General features: G+C 40.9%; 1 protein-coding gene across 10 annotated transcripts in view; it reads left to right on the forward strand.

Annotated features, from left to right (window-relative positions):
* The window catches only part of PHACTR1 (phosphatase and actin regulator 1), a 575,876-nt gene that overhangs the window by 324,636 nt on the left and 225,208 nt on the right, over window positions 1-26,032 (forward strand). For all 10 annotated transcript variants that reach the window (XM_025382675.1, XM_025382676.1, XM_025382678.1 and 7 more), the window contains one exon: window positions 15,648-15,812. In XM_025382675.1, the coding sequence (XP_025238460.1) occupies window positions 15,648-15,812 (165 nt within the window). The remainder of the gene's footprint in view (window positions 1-15,647; window positions 15,813-26,032) is intronic.

A 26,032-nucleotide genomic window follows, 5' to 3' on the forward strand; every position in this document is an offset into this window, starting at 1 on the left:
ACTTGGCAAATAGTTAAGAATTACCTTTGACCAGTTTTGGTGATGAGTTAGAGCTGGTGGCCATAAGGAAAAAGGTGGTATGAAGGACAACTTGTGGGTTTCTCTCTGAGCAATTAGATCACTGTCATTGCCATTACTGAAGAATGATCCAGTTAAGGGTAAGAATAATTCACTTTAGATAAAGTGAAGATGAGGTGCCTATGAAATGTTATTTGGAGATGCAGAGTCATGATGAGGCTAGTATTAATTCAGATATTTTTCCAAATATTATTTTGTATGAAATAATATAATTCTCACAATAACCCATGAAGCAGGGGCTGTTATTATCCCCATATTCCAGATGTGGTAACTGAGACCTAGAGAAGTTAAAAACTTGGCTGGTGTTACACAGCTAGTAAGAACTGTGTCAATGAGAAGAGCTTTCTGGGCTGGAAATAGAAATTTAAAAATATTAAGATTATCAATGGTAATTAGAGCCATAGGTACAAATGAAATGGTCTAGGGAGAACTGAACCATGGGAAATTCCATAATTTAACTCAAGGCCTGAGAGGTACAAAATACTCTAGAGACAGGGGAAAGGGAAAGGGAGGAAGCCTTCCTGGGGATCAGCTTCTTTTGCATGAGTGTTCAAGTGTTAAAATAAAAAAAAAAAAAAAAGGAAGGACTTGGCTCCTTTACAAACTAAAAAGCAGTTTATAAAAGGTTCTGAAATTCTGCCAGAGAGAGAGAGTGTGTGAAATATGGACATGTATGTCAGCACTTGATGTTCTGCCACTTAGAAACTATAGAGTTTGTATAAACTCAGGCAAGTTACTTCTTTGCATTAGGATTAGGTTCAGCTGCATAAAACCAACTCAAAATAGTAATAACTAACACAAGTTAGGGATGAATTTTTCTCTCATATAAAAGAAGCACAGAGGTGGTCAGTTTAAGGCTGCCATGTATGATGGCTCCACAAAGTTCTTAAAGACCAAGATGCCTCCTAGCTTACAACTGCGTTATTACTATGAAGTGGCCCTTGTCCTCACAGTGCCTTCCATGTTCCAGCCATCACTTCTCTGATCTAGAAAACTGGATGAAGGGAAAAGCAAACCAAAGAAATGGCACATCTCTTATCTTTAAGCAGATTTCCCAGAAGTCACTTGGAACCCTTTGGTTCATATCTCATTGATAAAAGCTTTATAATAGGCCCCACCTACCCTCACAGGAGGCTGGGAAACATTCTTTTAGTGGGGCAAAAAATCAAAATGTATTCACTAAATAGAAGAATGGATTTGGCAGGTGGTCAGTTGTCTCTGCCATTGTCAATTTGCTCTTGTGTAAAATAGGATTTAAAATATTCACTTCACCTTTCTTATTGGTTTGTTGTAGGGATCAAATGATAAAATAACTGGGCAAGTCCTTGATAAATGATAGAACACTATTCAAATAGTTGCTGTGAGGATGGCCATTTACTCCTCTTGCACACAGTAAGCACTTAAATATGTTTTCAATGATAAAACCTTAAAAAATATTTTCTATTTGTAGGGTCTAAAGCAGGAAATGTGGACTGATAACAGAGATTTTTTTTTTTCGACAAATCTTGCATTTCAGTGGCAAAGCCTTTCTTTGCCTTCGGAATCCATTTCAGGACAGCCAAGATTGATATTTGATTAGCTCTGCCGTAAAGTTCCCATCAATATTGCCTACTCTCTGATGAACTCAGGCACTCTCCTGAGTTTTTCTGGTAGATAAAGTAGAAGAATTATTTGTGGGGATTGCAGCTCATGTCATTAACCCACCCGGTCCTCACAATTCTGACTTCCTGGCAAACATAACAAGGATTCCAGACCAAGGTCCCTTGTGGTGACTGTTTTTAAGGGAATAGCTCTTTAATTCAGAAACCAGTTGAAATGATCATTAGGAAACAGACTGCAAAGATAGCAGGGCACTCTGGAAACTGTAGCTACTTATTGTGCTTAGAAATTCCCAGGCATGGATAAAAGTAAATGAAGTTTCTTTTCCTATTAAAATAAATCTGGGGTAGTCAGGAATAATCTGTGAATACTGATAATCTTTTTAACTTTTGAGCTTGGCCCCAGAAACAGATGATGCTTTTGCATTAAATAATGAGACCTTTAAGATTATTCTACCACACAGGGCAATTTCTATTATCTTTCATTATATACATGCTTTATATGTTAATTCCTCTAAAAATAAAATAATGTTTGCTCTTGTACGGTACTTTGCATTTTAGGATTTTAAAGAGTAGAAATTTCCTCTTTTTTCAAAATCCCTACCCTCATAATTTGAATTGTACAATAAATGCTTAAGAAATTTTTGCCACATCAATGCATCATAACCTCCTGTACTCATGGGCTTCCCAAAAGTTCCCAAAAGTACTCCCCAAAAGTTCCTGAAGGGACAGGTCTGAGAGCAGGACCCTCGACATCAGCCTGTTTCTCTATTTCTTGTGACTGTCCTTTTTTCTTTCCTTGACCTGTTGCCTTATAATTTAATGCTTAAATTTTGGAAAGGGAAAAAGGAACAAGCACAAATAGAGCTGATTTAGTTAAGATGAGTTTCATTATGTGGCCTAAAGGAAAACGGAAAAGATGCTATATACATTAAAAAAAACCATATTGCAAGTAATGCAGGAAAACATGTTTGACAGATGATAAGCCCAAATTGTAGCCAACAATTCAACTTGGGGAAAATTCCCAGTTAGATCTGGTGTGGCTTAGTTAGCTTCATTGATGAGTCTTATTGGATAGTCATTAGCTCCTCTTTCTCATACCCTCCAGCTGAGACACAGGACCCCTGCCCACCAGCCACCACCTTCCTGTGAGATTCAAGTAAAATCAAGAGTGTATACAGACTGAAATGGTTATAAGCAATCAACACTCTAAATTTGGAGTCAGGAAATATTTAATGAGCACCCACAAAATGCCACTTATTATACTAGAGCTTCCATGTATTAGTATAATGGTTATATATGCAATCAGAGAGGTAGATATTGCTATTTCCATTTTTATAGTTAAGGAAACGTAGTTTTGAGAGGCTGATTAACTTGCCTGTGGTTACAGAGCAAGTGATGATTAAGTGCACTTAAACCTGACGTTCAAAGTCCCAATTCTAGGCTCTGAGGGCAATACATCCAGATATTTAGAGAAAAGAACTTAAAAATAAGGAAAGTAATAATTTAAAAATAAACACTAAATCAAATGTGAATTCAGAACTTCCTTTGGGGCAAAATTAACAGGTGACTTTCTCTGTTGAGACCTTTTTAAAAATTTAACATCTTTCATGCAGAAGAATAATAAAAAGTCCCCAAAGGAATCAACAGGACAAAAAGAATACGACATTTACCTCTGAAAAAAAGACTAATGGAAGTCAATTTCTGTGTTCTGAGACAAGGACAATTAAGAATTCCTTGTGAAAGTCTTGACAAAGATATGAGCACGGTTCCTTACTTTCTGAGTAATAATCAAAACAGGTCCAAGTTAGAGCCACTGGTGGTAATTAAAATACACACACACACACACACACACAGAGAGAGAGAGAGAGAGAGAGAGAGAGAGAAGAGAAGAAGAAAAGAATGTTTTAGCAAGGATCAACACCCTTGCAAAAATATTCACTTCAGAAGTACTATTTGGATTTCACCTTATCACTACACAAATGACAAATGGCACTGAAAAACTCATCTGGGAGGTAGTGGGAGCTACATAAGGAAAGAGGGTAATGTCATCAGGGAGAGAAAATGAGAAATCTGAGCTTAAAAGGAAGTAGACTCAAGAAATGATTCTCAAATGGAATGTAAAGTTTCATCAGGTTCTCTATCATCCTACACTTAATAGGTAACAGAGTGGCTGTTATCATGAGATTTTGGAATGAGTTCAAGAGAGAAAAAAATGTCCAGGAGTGTTTTAACCTTGACAGTATTAATGGAGGGAAAGATTTTGCAAAGGTGTAATCAAAAAGCCTGCACCGCCTGGTCTTGAGCATCCTCAAACCATCCACAGGAAAAGACATGTGAATGACAAGTCTCTAGACTCAGTCCTGGACCATGGTAACTATGTGTGAGTTGCTACATTCTAGGCAAATCCCTTGACTCCTCTGTATCTCCGTTCCTTTAACTATAGAATGGTAAAAAAAGATACTCAACATTTGATAAATTGTGTTTCATGGAACACAAGTCTGTGAGACCTTAATGGTGTCCCACAAAAATACCACCAGGCAACCATATTTGTGATTAAATTAAGTTTGGAAAATAAAGGGTTCAACAGAGTTTAAAAGGTTTACTGCAGACCTTCTGAGCGCCATTAAAAGGCTAAATTGTAATTCAATTCTTGGAGAAAATAGTACCATAGTCATATATAGAGAAACAAATGAAATGTTATGCCCCACCTACATAATGGGGGTGTTGTGAAGATCTAATGAGATAATAGATCTGAAAGCACTTAGAATAAAGCACTACATGAACATTAGGCATTTTAAAATAATTCCCAGTGATTTCAGGTTTTCGGGACTGGCAGACACCACTGAAGTATGACTGAATTTTCTATACTAAGGATCTTTCTTCTTAGCCAGCCACCTGAAGGCAATGGATATAGTTGGTAAGAAGGGAGTAGGATCCTAGGGTTCAGTAGGAGTGCTGCACGTCTCAAAGAGTGATTCTCAGAACACTGCCGTCAAAATTACCTGGGCTGCCTATTTATGCATTCATATTCCTGGTTCTGTAGGTGTGAAATGGGATTAAAATTCTTAACAGGTACTTCAGTTGATTCTTATATGCACTAAATTTTGAGATCCACTAGTCTGAAGAGACAGCACAGTTGAGAGCCTCCAAAACTTTTTAAATTCATGTAAGTCCGTAAGGGATATTCTAGTGGTGAAGTGGTAATGAACTTCACCCCTAGTGGAACCCTTATTAGCCAGGTGGTCTGACTGATACCAGAGGAGACTTTTCACTTTCAGTTAACTTTAGTGGAGCCCATGTTCTGTGCCCCAAAAGAGTGATTGTAGTACATGCCTATTAATCTTTATAAGTCTGTATTATCCCCATTTTACAGAGAGGAAGCTGATGGGACTTTCCTAAGGTCACACAGTAAATTTGTTAGAAGCTTTTTAGTTGCAAGTAAAAGAGAACCCCACTCAACCTAGTGTAAGTGAAAAAGAGAATTTATTGCTTTGTATAAGGTAAATATTCAGGGTTATAATGGTTTCAGGTAGGGCTGGATCCAGAAGACCAAGTGATGTAATGAGGTTTCAGTTTCATTGAGTCATCTCTGTTCTCTTTGTCTCTGTTGTGGCTCCATTCTTAGGCAGCCTCTGCCATTAAAGTGACTGAAAGGGCTGGGCATGGTGGCTTGCGCCTGTAATCCCAGCACTTTGAGAGGCCGAGGTGGGAGGATCACTTGAGGTCAGGGGTTCGAGACCAGCCTGGCCAATATGGCAAAACCCTGTCTCTACTAAAAATACAAAAATTAGCTGGGTGTGGTGGTGTGCACCTGTAATCCAAACTACTTGGGAGGTGGAGACACAAGAACTGCTTGAACCTGGGAAGTGGAGGCTGCAGTGAGCTGAGATTGAGCCACTGCACTTCAGCCTGGGTGACAAAGTGAGATTATGTCTCAAAAAAAAAAGAAAGAAAAAGAAAAGGGTTGTGGGGTCTGAAAGATTACCCATAGCTCTATAGGACAAGGGTTGACAAGCTATGGCCATGCAGGCCAGATGCTTGTTTTTATAAATAAAGTTTTATTGGAACACAGACATGCCCATTTGGGCATATTAGTCTACCACTGCTTTTACAGTGCATCAGCAGAGTAGAGTACTTCAACAGAGATTATATGGTCCATAAAGCCTAAAGTACTTACTATTTGGCTTAACAGAAAGAGTTTGCTCACCCCTGCAGGGGAAACCAGGCTTTGTTGAGGTGGGATTTGAGTCTGTGAAAGGCACTATTTATTTAACTGCAAAAAGAATATCAGACCCTAGGGTCTATGAATTTAAGATGAAAAAAGGGTCTACGTTATTTAAAGATTGTTGCTTTGGTTTAACACAAGACTTGGGAGTTTATCTACATTTTAAATAAGTTCTGTTCCCAACACAAATTTATTCTATAGATTAAGTGAACAACAGAATGTTTTATAAGTTTTTGTAGTCATTATATGTGTTAGTGGTTGAAAGATACATTCCTGGGAGATAAAACAAGAAGTTTGTACTGAATATCTAAGGAAGAATGTTGATAATAACATCTATTAGCTCAATAAGTTTAACAATATAGAACTTGTATAATTTTAAATTTAAATATTTTACATTTTATAATTTTAAATTTAAATATTTTACATTTTATAATTTTAAATGTGAATAGAAACTTTCCTCCCTACCTGTCTGGTCCATTCACAATATGCTCTCTTCATTGCCCTGTGTTCATGGAATAGAAATATCTTCATCCTTCCAACACAGTTCTTAGCAAATATGAAGTATTTGACATAATAGGGCTGTTTCTTCTCAAAGCTTATGAATCATCATTGTGACCTGGAGATTCTTTTAACATTAACCAAGGCTAAATGAAGATGTTTTAGTTTGTGACCCCTACATTGACTAGGCTTAGAGCCTATGTAATCTGCAATCCCAGTTGAAAGAGCATGTTTATCAGTGGTTCCAACAAAATCCAGCATTGAGTCTCATTGTCTAGCCAAGCTCAATGGCTCATCCCGGAATGAATTACTGTGGGTGGAGGTTGGAGATGCAATGCTCTGATTGGCCAGCACTGGGTCACATGCCCGCTTTTGGCGTCAGGACGGAAATGAACTTCCTGAACCACCCAGAGTGCAAGGAGAGGAGGAGTGACTCTCCAGAGGAGAATTAGGAAGCCCTTGCAACCTGGTGGGGGCCAGAAAGAACTCATCTCCACCAGTAGCTATTAGGTGGTAGATTCCGGATCTGGACCCTCATCCTCCTGGTTTCGTAATATTATTCCCCTATACACGATGGTTAGCATTTTCTAAGTGAAGCAGATCTGAGCCTGTTCCAGGCCTGACTGGCACCTGCTGAGTTCATGATTGTAGCTTGTGGCACAGGTCCTTAGTAGATAATGTCCTACCGGTTCTTCTTGTCCTAGTGATCTAGGGCGGGTATTCTCCAGGGCACCTACAGACAGGTGTACATTTATATTATGACAATTTAGGGTAAGACAGCACCTCTTTTCTCTTGCTAGAGTAGGATCAATTTATAATTGACATCTGTTTTGCAGCCTTTTTGAAAAAGCAGCTCATTTCCTCCCTCATCCCTGAAGCCCTCTTACTACTTTAGTGAGTAATACAAAGATTCAAAAAGCCAGACTCGCACACATTGAGGAGATATTCTTGCAAATAGGCATGTCTTAATTAAAAGCATGTGGTTCTCTTCTTTCGAGAATCACTTTTTCCTCTTCATTAGTCCCTTCTCAATTTCTCCAGCTCTAAAATGGGGATAATATATAGCCCTAGCTCACAAGTTTAATTTGAGGATTATATAAGGTAACACATTTTAAGTGCTTAGATCAGTGGAATAGACTTAGCGACTGAAAAATGTTAGCTGTTATGAATGCTGTTATCCTCCTCCTCCTCATCATCATCAATTATGATCTTTACCATCATAGTAGTCATCAGCGCCAATACCTAAGGAAGCACTATACCGTTTAGAATCCCCCCTCCAGTTAGGAGGAAATGCAGAGTGCCATAAACCACATTGGTCATGTGGCCTCTTTCTGATACAGTGGCCTATGATTCCAAAACCAGTAGAGCTACCTTCTTGCTTTCTTTAAAATTGGTACATCTTGGGGCACCAGGATTTATGGATGTTCTTGTGTTCTTCTTGGCTGTCAATTCATGCTTCAGGAGCAAATTAACAGAAACATGACTTGGGCCATCTTTGGACCCATGGACCCCTGAGTTTCCCTTCCTTCCCATCTCCCCGCATTGTATATCAGCACGGTGTTTTCCCAGGTGACCACTAAAGGGCAGCTCTGCCTGTTCACAGTGCAGGAGGCAGCAGCACACCTGTGATGAAAACATCCCTAGGGACTTGCCCCTGGCAGTGACTAGAGCTGCCTTTACCAGGCAGAACTCTGTAGAAGCCAGAGACAAAGGAGGAAGCTGGCCAAGTGCCTGGGCAAATCTGCTGAGAAGTTTGGGTCCAGGTATATGCAGCTTCCCTCCCTTCTCCCACCACCTCCCAGCCCACAGGACTCTATCGTATAGGCATGCACACATTATTGCTTCATCCCGCATGAGGACTACCATTCTTGTAAGCAATAAGATTGAGCTCTCTCAATGTAAACGCTGACCTCTCCCTCCAGAGACATAGTGGGGAAGACTGCCAAATGTCATGTGGCGTAATGGTTGCGTCTGGGGTGTGGGTGGTGTTTTGTGTGGAATGTAAATGGAATTTCCTCTGATGGTTCCCAGGTAGAAAACATAGCCACCTGTGTGTCCAAGCAGCTGAGGAGCACCAGAGCTCCCTCCTCCTCCCCATCCCCACCAGGACTTGCATTACTCAAGTCATCCAGTCTTTGGATTCAGACAGATAAACCCTTAGTTAAATGTTGCTGTCTCATTACCACGTGCTCAGCCAGTAGCAGTGTCCACAGCTTGGTGCTAATACATAAATTGGATCCCTCTTTGACTGGACGCTAAGGGATGGGGAGGAGGAGGGTGGTGCACAGAGGTGCAAAAGAGCCTCAAAGGAGGAGGTGAGGGCAGTGAAGGTCAGTGATCCTCGTACTCACCAATGTTAACATGAGCACTCAGGCATCGTTTCTGTGTTTAATAGCTCTTGGACAACACAGCCTTGTTGATTTATCTCCTAGCTCCTTTGTGGCGTATATTTTTCCTTTAACCAGGCAGCCTCTCTGTGCTAAAAGAGTCTCTGTTGTCCCCATCGTTTTCCCTCTTTAATACCCAATCCTTGTCCCATCCACTCCCCACTTTAAGTCCCCATCCCATTCCTAATGAAACCAGATAGGCACTCTGGAGTTTTAGAATAAACATGTTTTACTCTTTTTTAAATAAAAATCAAAAAACAAAAAACTCTTCTGGTTAATCAATTCTAGGTTGTCAGAAACTCTTCCAAGAGATCTAGCCTCTATAAGAGTATGGTATGACTTATTCTAGAGTGAAAAAGGAAAAATAGTGTCCTCATATGATAATTCATATTAACCCTTAATTTGTTTATGATAAAGTAGCTCTGAAAGTGACAGTACATTTATAAAAGGGACCTTTCTGAATGTCTGGGCGCCTGTGCGGCATCATTTTGCAGGACAGGAAAAGGCAGTGCAGGCCAGCCGTGGTGGCTCATACCTATAGTCCCAGCACTTTGGGAGGCCAAAGCAGGCGGATCACATGAGGCCAGGAGTTCAAGACAAGCCTGGACAACATGGTGAAACCTTGTCTCTGCTAAAAATACAAAAATTAGCCGAGCATGGTGGTGCATTCCTGTAGTCCCGGCTACTCGGGAGGCTGAGGCATGAGAATGGCTTGAACCTGGGAGGTGGAGGTTGCAGTGAACTGAGATCGTGTCACTGCACTCCAGCCTCCAGCCTGGGTGACAGAGCAAAACCCTGTCTCAAAAAAAAAAAGGCAGTGCTGCTTCAGCATAGTGAGCTGACAGCCTAGCTTACCTCCACTCTGATCTTTGGTTCCCATTCCTAGGGTAGTGAAATAAGGGGGATATATAACCCCTTCTAATTACAAGCAAAAGTGAAGGTTATCAGATCCTGCAACAGAAACGTTCTGTTATTGAGTTCACTTAGGATTAAGAAACAAGAATCCAATCTATGAGAATCTTAGGTCCTCCAAAAACCCTAGGAGCACTTAGCACATGGAGAGATCTCCACTGGGGTCCCAAATGGGCTGCGCTCCTGCCTCTGGTGCTGACTCTGACTAGACATGAGATGGCACAGACACTGTGCTTCCTTCATTCCAGGTTGCTCCCTGAGACACTGTATGACTAGCACTTTCTAGGCCAGCAGGAAGCCAAGGTGGTGCCATCCTTGCACATGCCTTTTGAAAGCCAAACCACCATGAGAAATATGGTGTACCTGAGGAGTGCCCCTGGCCCAGCTCCTCCCACTTCAACAGAGACCATATGGTCCATAAAGCCAAAAGTACTTACTATTTGGCCCTAGGAGCCCACCAAGAGTCATCCCAAGCTGCCACAAGGGCTGGGGTTCAGAACACCATCAGGCCTAGGTGCTTTGGTTCTTGTTCATTAAAATCATGCACACATCAAATATTTTCTTTCTAGCCTTTCTAAGGAGAAAGAAAAATAATCTCCTAATCATTTTCCACCCTATGGATAAAACAAAATCCAGTTTTGTCATAAATGGGAGCCCAAACTGTGTGGTCCTTTAAAGAGTGTTCTCTTGGGTGGTAGAGCAGGAAAGACCCCAGGAGTTTGCTTGCCCATGGCTCGCTCCTCACTTCACCCTTCTGAAGGAGCTCAGCTGCCCAGCTTCCAACGTTTTGATTCAACATGCTCAGTCCTGGCAGTTGACATTCAAGCTGATTCATGTGTGGCTCAGCATTTTCTCCAGACAGCATAAGGTAGCCACCTTTGAGCAGGCCGAAGCGAAGCTGTCTTTACATGCTCCATTTCCAAGGAAGGCTGTTTGTGATTCCAAAACATGGCAGGCTGCACCTTGCTCTCCCACTTGCCTTCATCCCTTTCTTTCTCTGGTTCCTGCAGTGGGAGAACACTTTATTCTGAACCCTTGTTTTTGTTTGTTTGTTTGTTTTTTTAACCCTTCCTTTTCTTTTCTCTCTCTCTTTTTATTTTTTTATTTTTATTTGTGTGTGTGTGTGATGGAGTTTTGCTTTTGTCACCCAGGCTGGAGTGCAATGGTGCAATCTCCGCTCACTGCAATCTCCACCTCTTGGATTCAAGCGATTCTCCTGCCTTAGCATCAGTAGCTGGGATTACAGGCACCTGCCACCACACCCAGCTTATTTTTTGTATTTTTAGTAGAGACAGGGTTTCACCATGTCAGCCAGGCTGGTCTTGAACTCCTGATCTCAGGTGATCCACCTGCCTCGACCTCCCAAAGTGCTGTAATTATAGGCGTGAGCCACTGCACCAAGCCTTCCCTTCCTTTTCAAACTGTATTCACAAATTGGCTCATTCTTGAGCCATCCTCACACTTAAGCCTTCCAATATCATTATCTGATGGCAAAGCTAGCCCCCATCATCAAATGAATTGAAGAAAAATGTAATGGGGTGATTAAAATATAAATCAACTAAACCTAATGTGATCTAGTCTGCTCAATAATCTACTGAATTTAAGAGCTAAACATCATGAATTTCATAATAATACTTATTAAGGATTCATTTAACTACTGAGTTATAATTATACCTTTATAATACCCTCTGTTCCTTGCCACTCTTGGTTTTTCAAAGACACTTCTAATTTCATATCATTATTTTAATGGGGCAATTTCAGAATAATTTGTATCCATTTCTTAAAGATGTGATTGTGGAACAGCCTTTTGGTTCTCATGGCACTTTTTTTTAAAGACAAATAACGATACTTATTTTCATACCTCTGAAGATGTGAGGGAATGAATTGAATCAAATGCAGTTATCCAGTTATCTATTTAATAAGTCATTATTGAGTGCCAACCATGAGAAGCAAACTCAGTATCAACCCTGAATAATTCCTCTCTTGATTTTTTTAAAGGATTCTGTGTATAATCTCTCTTTAACCTTTAGCAGATGTTTTATGTTGGCTGAACTCAGAGAATTCTCAAACTGAATATTTTTACAACTTCACCTTTTGTGTCTTAGGCTCTTTTGAGAATCAAAGAATGATAGGAAATCTTCCAACCAAATGGGAGCATTTCATTTTGACTACAACCGTGTTTAGAGAAGTGCTAGAAGATCATTCTGAGCAGCTTACTCAGGTTGAGAGTAATAAGTCAGGCTCTTTTAATACAAAACATAGGTTATTTCATGGAGGAAAAAAGCTTGAATAAGTGATTATTGGCCTTGTCTGAAGGCTAATATAGGACATTAGAACTTCCTACTGTATGCTGTGGGAAGCCACTTGTAGTTCCTACAAGGAACAGACTTCTAGTGAAAGTATCCAATACAGGTTTGAAGGCAGGAGAGTAAGTCTGGCAATGTAGGTTTGGAGACTTGTAAAATCTGGACAAAAGCAACAAAAAGACTATTCACCAAGGTAAGAAACGCGGGGGAAAGTGACGAGTATGGAATAGGTGACCTTGGGAGAATCAGACCTCTGGACTGTGGTGACTTTGCTTCCCTCCTGGACTCAATACCTCTTTGCTTTGGTTTCCCGCAATTATCACTACTTATGTGGCTCTGCTGACATTGTTGAAGAAGCACCAACTCGAGCAGCTGATGCCATTTAAAAAGCAGAATGCTCAAATTCAGTGTTACTTCTGAGGCCATTTACTTGCCTGATTTGATTTCTTTTTTATTCCTTGTCATAGCTGTGTTGTTGATATTGTTACCACTCTCCTCAGCCATTCCACAGCCGTACTTAAAACCTTCTGAATCTTTTATCTTCCTCCTTTAGCCTCCAATAATCCGTTATTTTACCACTGCTGCTAGATTATTCTCCCTGAGGCCCACATCTGATCTATGCCATTTGTGATCAGACACTTCAGTTCAGACTTTCAATCACTCAGCATAAAATCTTCTGATCACTTATACTTTTGTGCACTTTTGATCCCACTTCTCCTCCTTCCTAAGAACCATGTTTCATACATGTCTCAGCCTTTATTCTACATCTTCGGTCTCTCACTTTCCCCTGGCTCTGGCAGCTCAGCCTACTGACCCCCAAATCAAGTCTCTCCTTCCTACCTTGGCCAATTTCCTCTCAACAGTTCTTCATTACCTCAGGAAATAAAGTTCTAACCCCTAAAGAGCCTTTGCAAAAATACTGAATTATCTGGCTGCAAAGTTCTTGTCCCCACTGAGCTGCCATCCTATTCTGCTTATTCCTTTATCGTCAAATTCTTTAAAACATGTAAAATCATCACATCATCACATTGACCTAGTCATGAAAACTAAAAATGTTAGCCATTCTCACTTCCTGGCACTTGCTCATGTTTATCCAGAGAGTTACCAAATCTGCTGATTCTCCCACCTGGCTGAATCTCATCTTTTCTTCCTATCCTTCTGTCAGGCTCCTGCTTGAATCCTAGTCACTGTGATTGCAGTGTCCTCCTGATGGTTCTCGCTGTTAAGGATTTCCCCATATTCCGAGTCAGGTTACCTTTGCTGCTGCAATGATATTCCTAAGAAACAAATCTAGTTGCATCCTGATCAGGCCGACACCCCCATTCTCGAGTACCTGGCGTGGAATGGGGGGGTCGGCCCTTCTCAATCAGGCCGACCCCCCCCCATTCCATGCCAGGTACTCTTGATCTACTTTACCAGGTTCCACTCATTATTTTTTTCCCCAAAGCAAGTATCTTCTGGCATACTCTATAATTTATTTGGTTTCAGTGTTTGCTGTCTGCCCTTCACCCTACTTCCGCATGTGAACTCTATGAATTGGTATTTTTATCTGTTTTGTTTACCTCATAGTCTAAGCATCTGGTACAGAGTGAGCATGCAATACATTTTGGTTGAATGTAATAATACCAGTTTCCCATTTTCAAATTCTCCTTGTCCCTCTGCTCAGAGGGTGAACCCCAAATGCCAATTCATTTCAAGAGCTTGCATGATCTGGTTGCAGACCCTGCAACCCCACTCTCTCTCCATTAGTGCTTCATCTCACCTAACGTCACTGAGGCTCACAGTTGACTGAGTTCCTTCAAGTCCCCAGACGTTCCGTGCTTTCAGCCCTCTCTGTTCCTGCTGGGTCTGTTTCTCCTCCCAGGGATCCACTTCTCCCTCTTCCCTTTGCAGGGAGAACAGTCCCTCCTCTTTCAAAACTTAAGCCCAAAGTGACCTCCCTCAAGGTCTTCTCCAATGCTGTGAAGCAGAATTAGTTGCTCTCTCCTCTTCACCTCCATTGAGTTTTACATCGTAGCTCTGTTGTGGTATGTTCTTACACACTGATCCCTCTGTCTCCTCCTTGGCACTCTGTGCTCAAGACTGGTTTTCCTGTGTGTCTTCCCCGGAAATGGTCATAGTGTCTGGCAGAGATTTAAGTGGCCACTTAATTAAATGATTGAAAAAGGAGCTCCCAGTGTGTTAAACCAGGTAGTAAAAGGTTTAAGTGCCTTCTTCATTGCAATATGTCCCAATCATGGCTGCCCTCACCCCTAAACCTGTGCCTTCCCCTGTCTTCCTTATCTCTATGAATGAAGGGTACTACTCTGCTGACCCGAATCTGGGAATTGCCAATGATCTGCCTCCAGTCCTTCAGGTCACTCAATCAGTCACTAAGTTCTTTTGACTTTGCTTCCGACGTGTCTCTCAATTCCATCTGCTTTCTTTCAGTCCTGCTGTGGGGAGCTCTTACTAGCTTATCACATCTGTCACCAATACAACTGCCACAGCACACACTCAAAATTCCATATGTATTGAATGAATGGACCTCCTGAGTTAAAACTATGTTCAGACCACAACAAGCAGACTATCATTTTTATGTAGTCATTGACAGGTTGAACTTGCAAGGAATGCATAGGTTGCAGAAGTCTGGATGATTTTTTCTGGGAGACTATGGTCAAGGCCAAACAAAGTGGTTTGGGATTTGCCACGGCTTCAGATACCGTTTTGCTGTCTGGGAAGTTGAATCCATGCCCTCAATTTTGCCAAAGAGCTTGTTTTCTCTGATTATTCCTTCCTTGAAAATTCAAGTTGGGGTATTGGACTCTGTAACTATGGAAAAGAGTTAGTTTTATTTCATGTGGTAAAAAGAGGTTGGGATGATTGTGACCTTTAAGGAAGGGTCCACTGGGCATTATGAGATTGAAAGTCTGAATATGCTCAAGTGTTCCATTATTGGGAATAGCGTAGATTTTCCCTAAAGATACCCCCAGCTCTCAATTTCTAAGAATTTTTTTTTTTTGAGCAAGACTCTAGGAAAAGAAAAACTAGTGGAATTAAGACAATTGTAAAATCTAATGGAAGTGTGAGTGATTCTAAAATAAATCAGTAATCCTAAAGTACAGTCACTTGCTTAACAGATTTCAGTGCTGCTGAAGGTCTAGGTAAAGCCAGGTAGTAGGAAGTAGAGAGCAGTGGGTGTTGGAGACATTGGCTTTGGAATAGATAGTTGATAAATGTTTTCTGTCTTCTTTTTTCTCAGCAGACAGTGCTGTAGTGATTGCATTTGCCAAGTCTCATTTGAGAAATTGCTGGACCAGTTATTACACTGACTCTCATTTGAATCTTCTGGTGGCCTCTCCCTGTTTTGGGCGGGAGTCCTTGACTTGTCCAAAGAGCTCTCCTCCTCTTTCTCTTCCTCCTCCAGCCTAGGTAGAAGTTGAGCAAATTTGGGTGGGGTGTTCTGAATCTCTAGGGTTTGGCCAACTGTCCTCAGCCTTCAGAACACACTGGTATGACTTCCCTTCCAAAAGGCAAAAAGAAACTCTGGTCACGTGGTTTCTGTTATCTGTAACCATGGAAAACGTTGGCCATCTGTGAGGCTCTCATTTTAACACTCTTTTTCTCTCTTTATTTTCATCTCTTTCTTGGAAATAACAAGCTGAGGAAGTGGAGAGGCTGGCGGCGATGCGTTCTGACTCCCTCGTCCCAGGCACCCACACCCCACCCATCCGCAGGAGAAGTAAGTTTGCCAACCTGGGAAGGATTTTCAAGCCTTGGAAATGGAGGAAGAAGAAAAGCGAAAAGTTCAAACACACGTCAGCAGGTAGGATGATTTGTTTTTTCATTTCTCATTGGGTGTTTGTTGCCTTCAACTCTATTATCTTAATTAATAGAATTTAATTGCAATAGGCTTTTTGAACCAAAGGGAAAAAAATATCAAGCCTTGGACTTGCCCTTGTCTTTAAAAATTCTTCAATATGACCAAGAATGACTTTTATATCCTATGTGTTTTCTCATTTCTCATGTTTTTTTGTTTGTTTTTAAATTAAAGAACCACCCTTTTTATATGATCTATGAATAATCTGAATTTAGAACTCCACTTTTTCTATAATTGAATGCTTTTATTCTGGCATTGATGATCCATTTATTATATTCAATGTTATTTTCACCATTCCAGTAAAAGTGAACACATAGCAGGAAACAAGTTATATGGTTACTGGCAGATAAGAATAGGTTATTTCATGGAGGAAAAATCTTGAATAAGTGATTCTTGGGCATAGCGGGAAAACAAAGAATACAAATGAATCATTGTAGTGGCAAAGATAACTGTACAGTTTGTGGCTCAATGAACACCAAAGAAATGTGGGGAAAGTCAGCACAGCTGAGGGGTTAAGAGCACAGATCCTGGAGCCAGACTTCCTGGGGTGGAATCCCAAATCTGATACTTGCTGGTTATATGATCTTGCTCAGTTTATTAATGCTGTACTTTGGCTTCCTCATCTATAAAAATAGAAGTAAGAAAAATACCTTACATGAGTTAATGTTTGTGGAGAGTTCGTGTGGCATCTTAGGTGGATATTTTTTCAATAAGTAAGGGTGTGCAGAGGGAAATGTGCTACAGGGAAAGACACAGAGTTTTGACTTCGCCCCATTGGGTCTGCAGTCAGATAGTGGAAGAGCTATATAGATTCTCTTTGGTTTTGGTCGATTTGGGCTGCCATAACAAAACACCATAGACTGGGTGGCTTAAACAACAGAAATGTGTTTCTCACAGTTCTGGAGGCTGGAAGACCAAGATCAAGTTGCTGCAAGATAGGTTTCCTTCTGAGGCCTCTTCTCTTGTCTTGTGGGCGGCAGCCATCTTGCTGTACACTCACATCACCTCTTCATTTTTGTGTGCACAGAGAGAGCATGTGCGTAAGTGAGTGTGAGCAGGCTGACGAGAGTCTCTCCTTATAAAGACACTAAATCCATCATGAGTGCCCTACCTACATGACCTCATCTAATCCTAATCACTTCCCAAAGTCCCCTTTCTCCAAATACCAACACATGGGGAGTGAGGGTTTCAACATATGAATGTGGGAGGGTCACAACTAAGTCCATGGAACTTCATTTTGATTTTTCTAATCACGTGCCCCGTCATTGCCAAGGCTACCCTGGCTTGAAGGCTTTCATTTCCTTCTTCCCTCTACATCCTCAAAAACTCAGCCTGCCTTCTCGCCTGCTCAGAATCATCACCTCTTCCATTTCTTGGGTTTCCTCCTGCTTTGCCTCACCCCCAAACTAACCTTGAAATAGGAGATGTGCTTCTTGTACCTGAATATCAGTCCACAGATCTGAGAATTTTAATGCTAATCACTTTTGGAAAATAAAGAGAATAACATAGAAAAGCGGCAGAGTCTTGAAATCTTAATTCTCATGGTAGCCATGTTTTCTGACTAGCTCATGTTTTCTGACTCTGTTTCTTAGATGGAAGCCCCACCATGCTGATGTTATATTTGTTAATTCCTGAGATAAGAATGAATCTCTGAATTTCATAAATTTCTAAATCATTTCTCATATAAGTCCCACCACTCTGGCTCTGCATTCTCTACTCTCTCAGTCGTTGTACTGGTTCCTTAAGGTGTCGCAAAACCTGTAGGTCATTTGTGCATCCCTAAAAACAACTGAGTGATTTACAAGTGAACAAAACTCCAAATGCGTATCCTCTGCTGAGTGAGACAGGAAGGGGCACTTAGGTCATTGTCTCAGAGAGAAGAACTCTAAATGAAATACATTCTTTAGGCAAAGTAAGATGTAAGACACTGAAACAAGAAAGAAAATGGGAATGTTTTATAAGCATTGAAATATATATATAAAACAAAGATGCCATAAGGTCTCTTCCTGACTTTGCTAAGCGAAATGGTTTGTATATACATTTCGGTAATTGTCATTTGTCAGCATGAATCCCTGAATGATGGAGTGGTGGATGCATTTCCTCCTGGCAAGTCAAGGGCTTTGTTTAGTACATTGGACAAGGCCACAAGGCAAAGCCCTGAGGCTCCTCACATGACTCATTATGCCAACTTCTTCAAGACATTGGAAAACTTATCACCTGATAGGTGCAAATACAATGGCATCAGATTACTCAGGAATTATTAAACATCTTCAAAAATTTTGTTTTAAGCTCATTTGGGAGAAAGAATAAAAACATGTGACAAACAGAGTTGCTAACCTTAAATCATTCTTATCGTTAACGATCATAGCAAGTTCTTGTGATCTCTATGGCCAGACTGATGAACGTGGCAGGTGAATGCGATATTTGTATGCAGTTTTGTTTTGTTTTCTTAGAGACATTCTGCTCCTGAATTAGAGAAAGTAGAGAATACACTGGAGAATACCTTTATATCATGATAGATGGATGAGCACATGACGTAACTAAAGATATGCTAGTTTTAAAAAAGTTGGCCAGACACAGTAGCTCTCTCTTGCAATCTCAACATTTTGGGCAGCCCAGGTAAGAGGATCCCTTGAGCCTAGGAGTTAAAGATCAGCTTGGGCGACATAGTGAGACCTCATCTCTACAAAACATAAAGTTAGCATGGGGACACATGTCTGTAGTCCCAGGTACTCAGGAGGCTGAGGTGAGAGGATTGCTTGAACCCAGGAGTTCAAGGCTGCAGTGAGCTGTGCTCGTGCCACTATACTCTAGCTTGGGTGACCAGCGGAGACACTATCTCACACATACAAAAAGCAAACTTTTCCATGTGTGTATAAGAGTCTTATCTAAATAAATATACATGAGAATTGGTTGATTGAGGGAATGTTCGTTGGTTAGCCAATTTTAGCTAGTACACATATCTTTGTCTTATATGTATGTGTTGTTAAAGGAAAAGTTATTCATTGACGCTTGTTGAAGATAAGGCAGTCTTTATTCAAGACCACTAAGAGAAGTATAGGGACCACTGCAATCAGGTCTTGCAGTGGGAGAAATGGTCAGGACTCAACTCTGATACAGCATGGGCAAGTGGGAATTTACAACCAAGGAGCAGAGTGAGGGTCCCTGGGTGGAAAATTACTAAAAGGAAACATCAAGAGTAAGGGGGATTCTGGCTAAGCCAATGTAACAGGATTCTTGCTGAAGACAGGCCAGGGTGATCAGCTATCACCTGGGAGATGGTGGGGACTGAGGAACCTGATAATTAAATAATGAGAATGATCTGATATTGAAGATGGGGAGATTCTGGTTAAACTGACTTACCAGGATCCTTGCTGAAATTGGACAATGGAAAGAAGAACATGGAAGGCCAAAGTCAGGCTCAGTGAAAAAGAGTTCAGGGTGGGGGAAGGGAGAATGAAGAGAAGTTGGTTAATGAGTACAAAACTACAGTTAGTTAGAAGGAATAAAGTATAATAGATTAGACTATAGTTAAGAATTTTTTTATAAATTTCAACTAGCTGGAAGAGAAGAATTGGAATGTTCTAACAAAGAAAAGATAACTGTTTGACATGATGGATATTCCCAATTATCCTGATTTGATCACTATACATTGTATACATGCATCCAAATATCACCCCTAAATATATACAAAATGTATGTATTTATATACAAATATATATCAAAATGTACCCCCAAAATACATACAACTATTGTGTATTAATTTAGAAAAAAGGAAAAAGGAGTTCAGGGGAGCCTGAGTAGACTTTAGTTAATGAGAAAATCTTACTCAGTCTATGTCATATCCTTTCATATATACACTATTATCCACCTTTTTAAATACAAAGGATAAGTCCATATAATTGTATTATTTATTTGTATTTAAAAGTATATCCTTCTTTGAACACAAAAAGACATCAATACAGTGTTTACTTGGCTTGTTATTGTTTACAGACTGGGTTACATTTATAATTTGCCATGATTAGGTATACTGTGGTTTAACTGTAACTTGTTACAGGGGCTTATGTGTCTCTTTGTAATTAAATTTCTGGGTGTACCTTTATACAAGGAATAAATTGCAATATTTGATAGTAGATAGTGTACCTTATACAAGGGGACACTCAGAAATCTTGTTTGCTCTTGTATAGCGATAAGAAAACTACATTGGAAAGTTATGATTTCAACGTTTCCCTCAATTTTGACATCAACGTTTACATGAATGTTTTGAACTTAGACCTCCACTTCGAATGCTACTCTTACATCTTTCCTATTCTAAGCTGAAGGCTGCCATCCTTAAAAGGTCCTGAGTGTTAAGACCCAGAGGCTGAGCTCCAGGTGGTGGTGAAAGCACTATTAAGACAAGGAGTAGCTCTCAGCAGCAGTCCTGCATCACAGGATGGCAGGAGGAAAACAGGAATGGATGAAACATAAAGTAATGGGTCTTCAGGGAGACGATCCCCACATGCCTTTCAGTCTGCCCTCCGAGGCCCTGCCCAGGGCTTGTGAACCTGTGAGCCTGATACATTCAGCTTCTTATGTGAATCTGCAGTGGTGTCCACAATGCGTCTCCACACCTGCCCCAGGAATGAAGACAGATGATAACATCCCCTCTGAAATAGAACAGGCAGTGCCTCCCCAAAATAGTCAACTGCAGCGATCTTATCCAAAATCCTTGAAAATGAGGACTGTATTTATAGAAAAGTAGAACTGGCAGGCAGAAACTGTGAAGACACCACTGAGTTATGCTTTTATTTCCTCTTGACAGAAAATCATAAGCTGCAGGGGTTGGCCCTGGAAATCTACAATATGTCAGAATTCCCTTTGTGCTTCTAAGATTTTCTGCACACCTAGGGTCTTGGGTGTCGGTGGGGAGAGAAAAACATGAAAAACTTTTACTAAGTGTCTACCACATGCCGGAATGTCACCTGGCTCCGGGTATATAGCTGTGAGCCAAACCAAACCTAGTCGGTGACCTCCTGGCATGCACGATATAGTGAAGAGACAGCTGGTCAAATGTTGAAATTACAAAAGTAAAGGTAAAGTCACACCTGTGATAAGGGCAATGAAGGAAAGGTACTTGGGAGAATGAGAGGGGGGACTTCACTTAGTTTTGAGGGGTCAGGGAAACTTTCCTAAGGAAGAGAGGTTTGGGCTAGAGTCTGAGGAAAGTGTAGAAAATGAGCAGCAGAAAGAGCTTGTGCAAAGGCCCTGTGGTAGAAGAAGGAGAGGTGAGCAGTCTAGGAGAGCGAGAAAGACCAGTGGCTAGAGAATGGAGAGCTGAGTGTGGTGCGGGCTGAGGCTGGAGAGGTAACCAAACACCAGCTCCCCACTGATTCTGCCTTGTTTAGAGCAGATTCAGGCGTGTGAGTGGCTGCAGACAACCAGTGGGAGGCATTTTGCAGATGATAGTAGCCTGAACTAATGTCTGGTAGTAGAAAGGGATGGATTTGAGAGATTTTATAAGGAATAAACGACTTAGTAATGGAGCAAACATGGAAAGGAGAGATAGAAGCAGTGTCACCTTTGGAAAGGAATGTTCCATTTTGACATTTGGGGGCAATATTATTTAGTCTTAAAAGAGAAGGAAATCCTACCATTTGTGACAAAATGGGTAAACCTGGAGGGCACCAGGCCAAGTGAAATATACTGGGTACAGATGGACAAATGTGGCATGAGCCCACTTCCATCAGGTATCTGAAAGAGTCAAGTAGAAGGGTGGTTGCCAGGGGAGGGGGAAATGGGGAGTTGTTTCTCAATGGCCATAAAAGCTCAGTTATGCAAGATGAATTAGTTCTAGAGGTCTACTCTATAATACGGTATCTCTAATTAACAATCCAGTATTATGCACTTAAAAATTTAAGGTGGTAGATTTTATGTTAAATGTTCTTACCACACACACACACACATACACATGCAAAAAGCCCACAGAGGGACACAAGGAAACTTTTGAAGGTGATGGATGTGTTTATTACCTTGATTGTGGTGATATCTTGGTTGGATGCATACGTCCACACTCATCTACTTGTATATGTAAACTTGCAGTTTGTATACAATTATACCTCAATAAAGTTGACAATTTTAAAAATAAAAAAATTGTTTTAAAGTGTAAAGTTTGACACCCTAATGTTGGTTTATGGTGGTGACTTTACGTGAGATGAGTACTTTAGAAGAGTGACAGGTTTGGGGGTATGATTCCAATTTTAGATGTGTAGGTATGTGCTTGAGTCAACTTTGTGATATCCAGAGTTGGCAGTTGAATATATGGAATGCAAAAGAGAGGTCTGGGCTGGTTATGTAAATTTCAGGTCATTTGCATATGTATAATAATTAGAGTGATGATTACATATAAGATTGGCTAGGAAACAAGAACAGAATGGAAAGAAAAGAGGGCCAAGGACGGTCTTATAGACAAGGGAAGATTATTGTCCCTAAGACTAGATAGAGGAGGAGGAGCCTGTAAAGGAGATAGAGAGGCAGTGGCCAGAGAGGTAGGAGGAAAACCATAAGCCTAAGATGAGGTGGACACCAAGAACAGAAGGCATCCAGGAGGCTACAGTTAACTGTGTTTAATACCATGAAGTCAAGTGGAAGAAGTACAGAAAAATGTCCATTGACACTAGTGGTTCCACTCAACTAGAGATTATTGGTGACTTAGCAAGTGCTGCCTGGGTGGATTGTTTGGGGCAGATGTCAGATTAGTGTAGAGTGAGAAGTTAGTGGGAACTGGGTGAAAATGGGATTAAATTTTTGAGAAGTTCAGCAGTTAAGTGGGTAAGAAATAGGACAAGATGGATGATGGAGGAAATCTATTTGTGTCTGTAGGGGGTTGTGTGTGTGCCTTCTGATTTGTCACCATTGTTTGTCATCATGCAAGAGAAATCAAGAGGAAAAGCAAATGTGAAAGAGGCAGTAGAAGGAGTTAGAATATATCAGACAGAAGAGATAGGGTAAGGGTGCTGAGAAGTGAGGAGTAGATGGGTTACAAGACACAGAAAGAAGGGCCGGTATCAGAAAAGGAATGAACTCCACTGCAATCAGAGGGAAGCTGCAGCGGTAGATAGAATGATACATTTGGTGAGCTCATCCAGTGGTGACTGAGTTTGTCTAGGTAATAAGCGAGGTTATCTCCTAAAAGGGAGAGGAGGAGAAGAACGTACAGGGTGAAGTCCATTCCAGATTGATGATTATGACTCTGCATGATACTGATGACTTTTTTCACTGGCTTTTGGCTGTCCTGGTACAGCTAATAGTTGGGTCCATCCAGAACTGGAGCTTTGCCAGATAAGTAGAAAGAAAAGGAGGGCAAGGGAGATTGAGTTAGTTTCCTAAGCTGCTATAACAAATTACTATAAACTTGGTGGCTTAAAACAACAGAGCTTCTCCTGCAGTTCCAGAAATCTAAAGTCAAAGTGTTGGCAGGGTGGGTTCCTTCTGGAAACTCTAAGGGAGAATCTGTTCATGCCTCTCTCCTCCCTGCCAGTGGCCACTGGTAATCCTTGGTGTTCCTTAGCTGGCAGCTGCATAATTTGAATCTCTGCCACCACCTTCACATGGCATCTCTCTGTGTCTCAAGTCTCTCTCTTTCTCCTTTTCTCTTATAAGGATACCAGAAATTGGATTTAGGGACCACCTGTATATCCAGGATATTCTCATTCAGATATCCTTGAATTTGTTATATCTGCAAAGACCTTATTTCCAAATAAGATCACATTCATGGGCACCAAGGGTTGGGATTTGGATGTATCTTTTGGGGGACACAGTTTGGCAGGGGACCCACTGTAGTACTGAATTTTAGATAGCACAGGAAAGGTCCAGGGGAGTTCAGAGGAATTAGAAAAAATCAATAAATATTAATTTCCGAAGAGGTCAAAGAAGTTTAAATTGGTCAGTGGGGACAATTGCAGAAGCAATACAGATCACGAGCTGATGGGTAAACAGCTGCATTCTTGAATTAGTGGTTTTTAAGGTGGTACAGTTATAGAGATAAGATAAAAACTCAGACCATGGGAGTGGACAGTTGAGGTAGAGGAAAAAGTTAGGAAACTGGAAATTGCCTTATTGAAAACATGGTAAATGATCCTACTTACTAGTAGACTAACAACTATACATCTTATTTGCTGAGTTTTGTGCTGACTTAATTTGCCATTTTCAATCGAGGAAAAAAAGGAAATTTCCTCTTTGGTTTTTGCATTCAACTAATTTTGAATTGATATTTTCTTGGAAAAATTTTGTTTTTCTTTTTCCAAATTAAGATGTTTTGGTCCATCATATTTTTAAGCAATAAAGTACTGCAGTTCAATTGATTCATAGAAAATCAAAACCATAATTTGCTTTTGAATGTTTCACTCCAGCTATTAGCATAGCCACCTGATATAGGTAAAGTAGTACGATAATTAGGCAGCAGCTTCAGATACAAATAATTGATTGCTTGTTCATCTTCCATGCAATTGGGAACCTGTGAAACGTAGCCTTAGTCTGCTTGTGTCAGCCTCACCTAAATGATGGCAATAATGAAGGGCTGGGCCGGAAATACGTTGGAAACTTTCCTGATACTCACGACAGTGTTGAGAAACAGTCTCCTTGCTTTTGCCCAGTATTTTATTTGCAACACAAGACTGATGTAACAGTATGTATGCACAGGAAAGTCTTTAGGCACTCAGGTGAGCATAGAGCTCCAGCCCTCTCCCTAAGCCCCCTCTGCCTAATTGTCATTTTGCCGTAGGTTCTGTTTATCCTGAAATCCCCCAATCAAACAAGAACCAGCCCTTAACCCTGGCCTGTTAGCCAACCACTTCGCCTAGTTTTCTAGCTTCCCCTTTCCCACAGGGCTAGACTCTGCTTCCCTTATTTCTTCCATCAGTTCACCCAGAGTTGCTTATGACTTTAACAACCACTATGTCCCAGGAATCACTTCCATGGAAGCCCACATATCTAGGATTATTCTTCTTTAAATAAAAATTCTTGGATAGCCAAGGCAGTCTACATTGGATTCTGCCTTTGGACCTGATGGTGATAGGCTTCTGGGCTGTTCTGGAAGAGTCTGTCCCTGGTGTCCAGGATGGTTGCCCTCCATGCTAACCCCAGATTTCTCATTCTTCTGTCAGGAAACCCTAGCATTCCATGTCATTGACAGAGTACATCTGCAATTCTTGGAGTAGAAAAATAAACCCATAGTTACATCATGTCTTGCCTTGACATCTTTGTAGTGTGAGATGGAAGATCATTGTTAGTAAAGGGAAACATGGCCTCTTATCCAGCATAAGACTAGCTACGTCCACCATGAAGACTCCATGCCCCGTCACTGGCATAACTCTTGAGCTGGAAGCTTAAAGCAAAGAGACAAAATTGATAGGTTGAACAAAATGAATGATTATGAATAGGTTCTGATGTGCTTGAAAGATGGAGGATTACAGGCCTTGCACTCTAACTTAAGTGCTCCCTTGGTGTTCCTGTTTCTCAGTCTAACAGAATAACATAGTCTACTTGTTCAGAGCCTAGGCTGTTGGACTTCTGTAAACTATAGGAAGTTCATACACGATACTAGCTTACTGTATTGAATTTATTTATGTGCCAGATGCTGCCATTGTTCATACGAAATCCATACCATTGCAACAGTGAGGACGGACATGGCCCCTACCTCCCAAAGGTTATGGTCTTAAAGGGAAAACAGATAATAAAGCCAGCAATTACAATAAAGTAGAAGTGAAGTGATAAGAGATGTACAGGGGCTTTGAGAGCTTGAAGGAGACATACCCAATTGAGTGGCAAGTTACCGGGAAAGGTTTGCTAGAGAAAGGGATGTTTCACCAAGGGGTTAGCAATGCATGTGAAGAAATCTCTCCTGGTAGGCAGAACGGAATGTAGGAGAACCAGGGAAGAGAGGAGACGTTAACAGTCTACAGCTTAAATAGAAATTATGGCCGGGCACCTTGACTCATGCCTGTAATCCCAGCACTTTGGGAGGCCAAAGCGGGAGAATTACTTGAGCCCACGAGTTTGAGACCAGCCTTGACAACACAGCAAGACCCCATCATCACTGCAAAATGAAATGAAATGAAATGAAAAAATAAAAATTAGCTGAGTGTGATGGCGTATGCCTGAAGTCCCAGCTACTGGGGAGGCTAAGG

The sequence above is a fragment of the Theropithecus gelada genome, chromosome 4 (genome assembly GCF_003255815.1).
Source record: "Theropithecus gelada isolate Dixy chromosome 4, Tgel_1.0, whole genome shotgun sequence".
In the NCBI taxonomy this organism is placed as follows: Eukaryota; Metazoa; Chordata; class Mammalia; order Primates; family Cercopithecidae; genus Theropithecus; species Theropithecus gelada.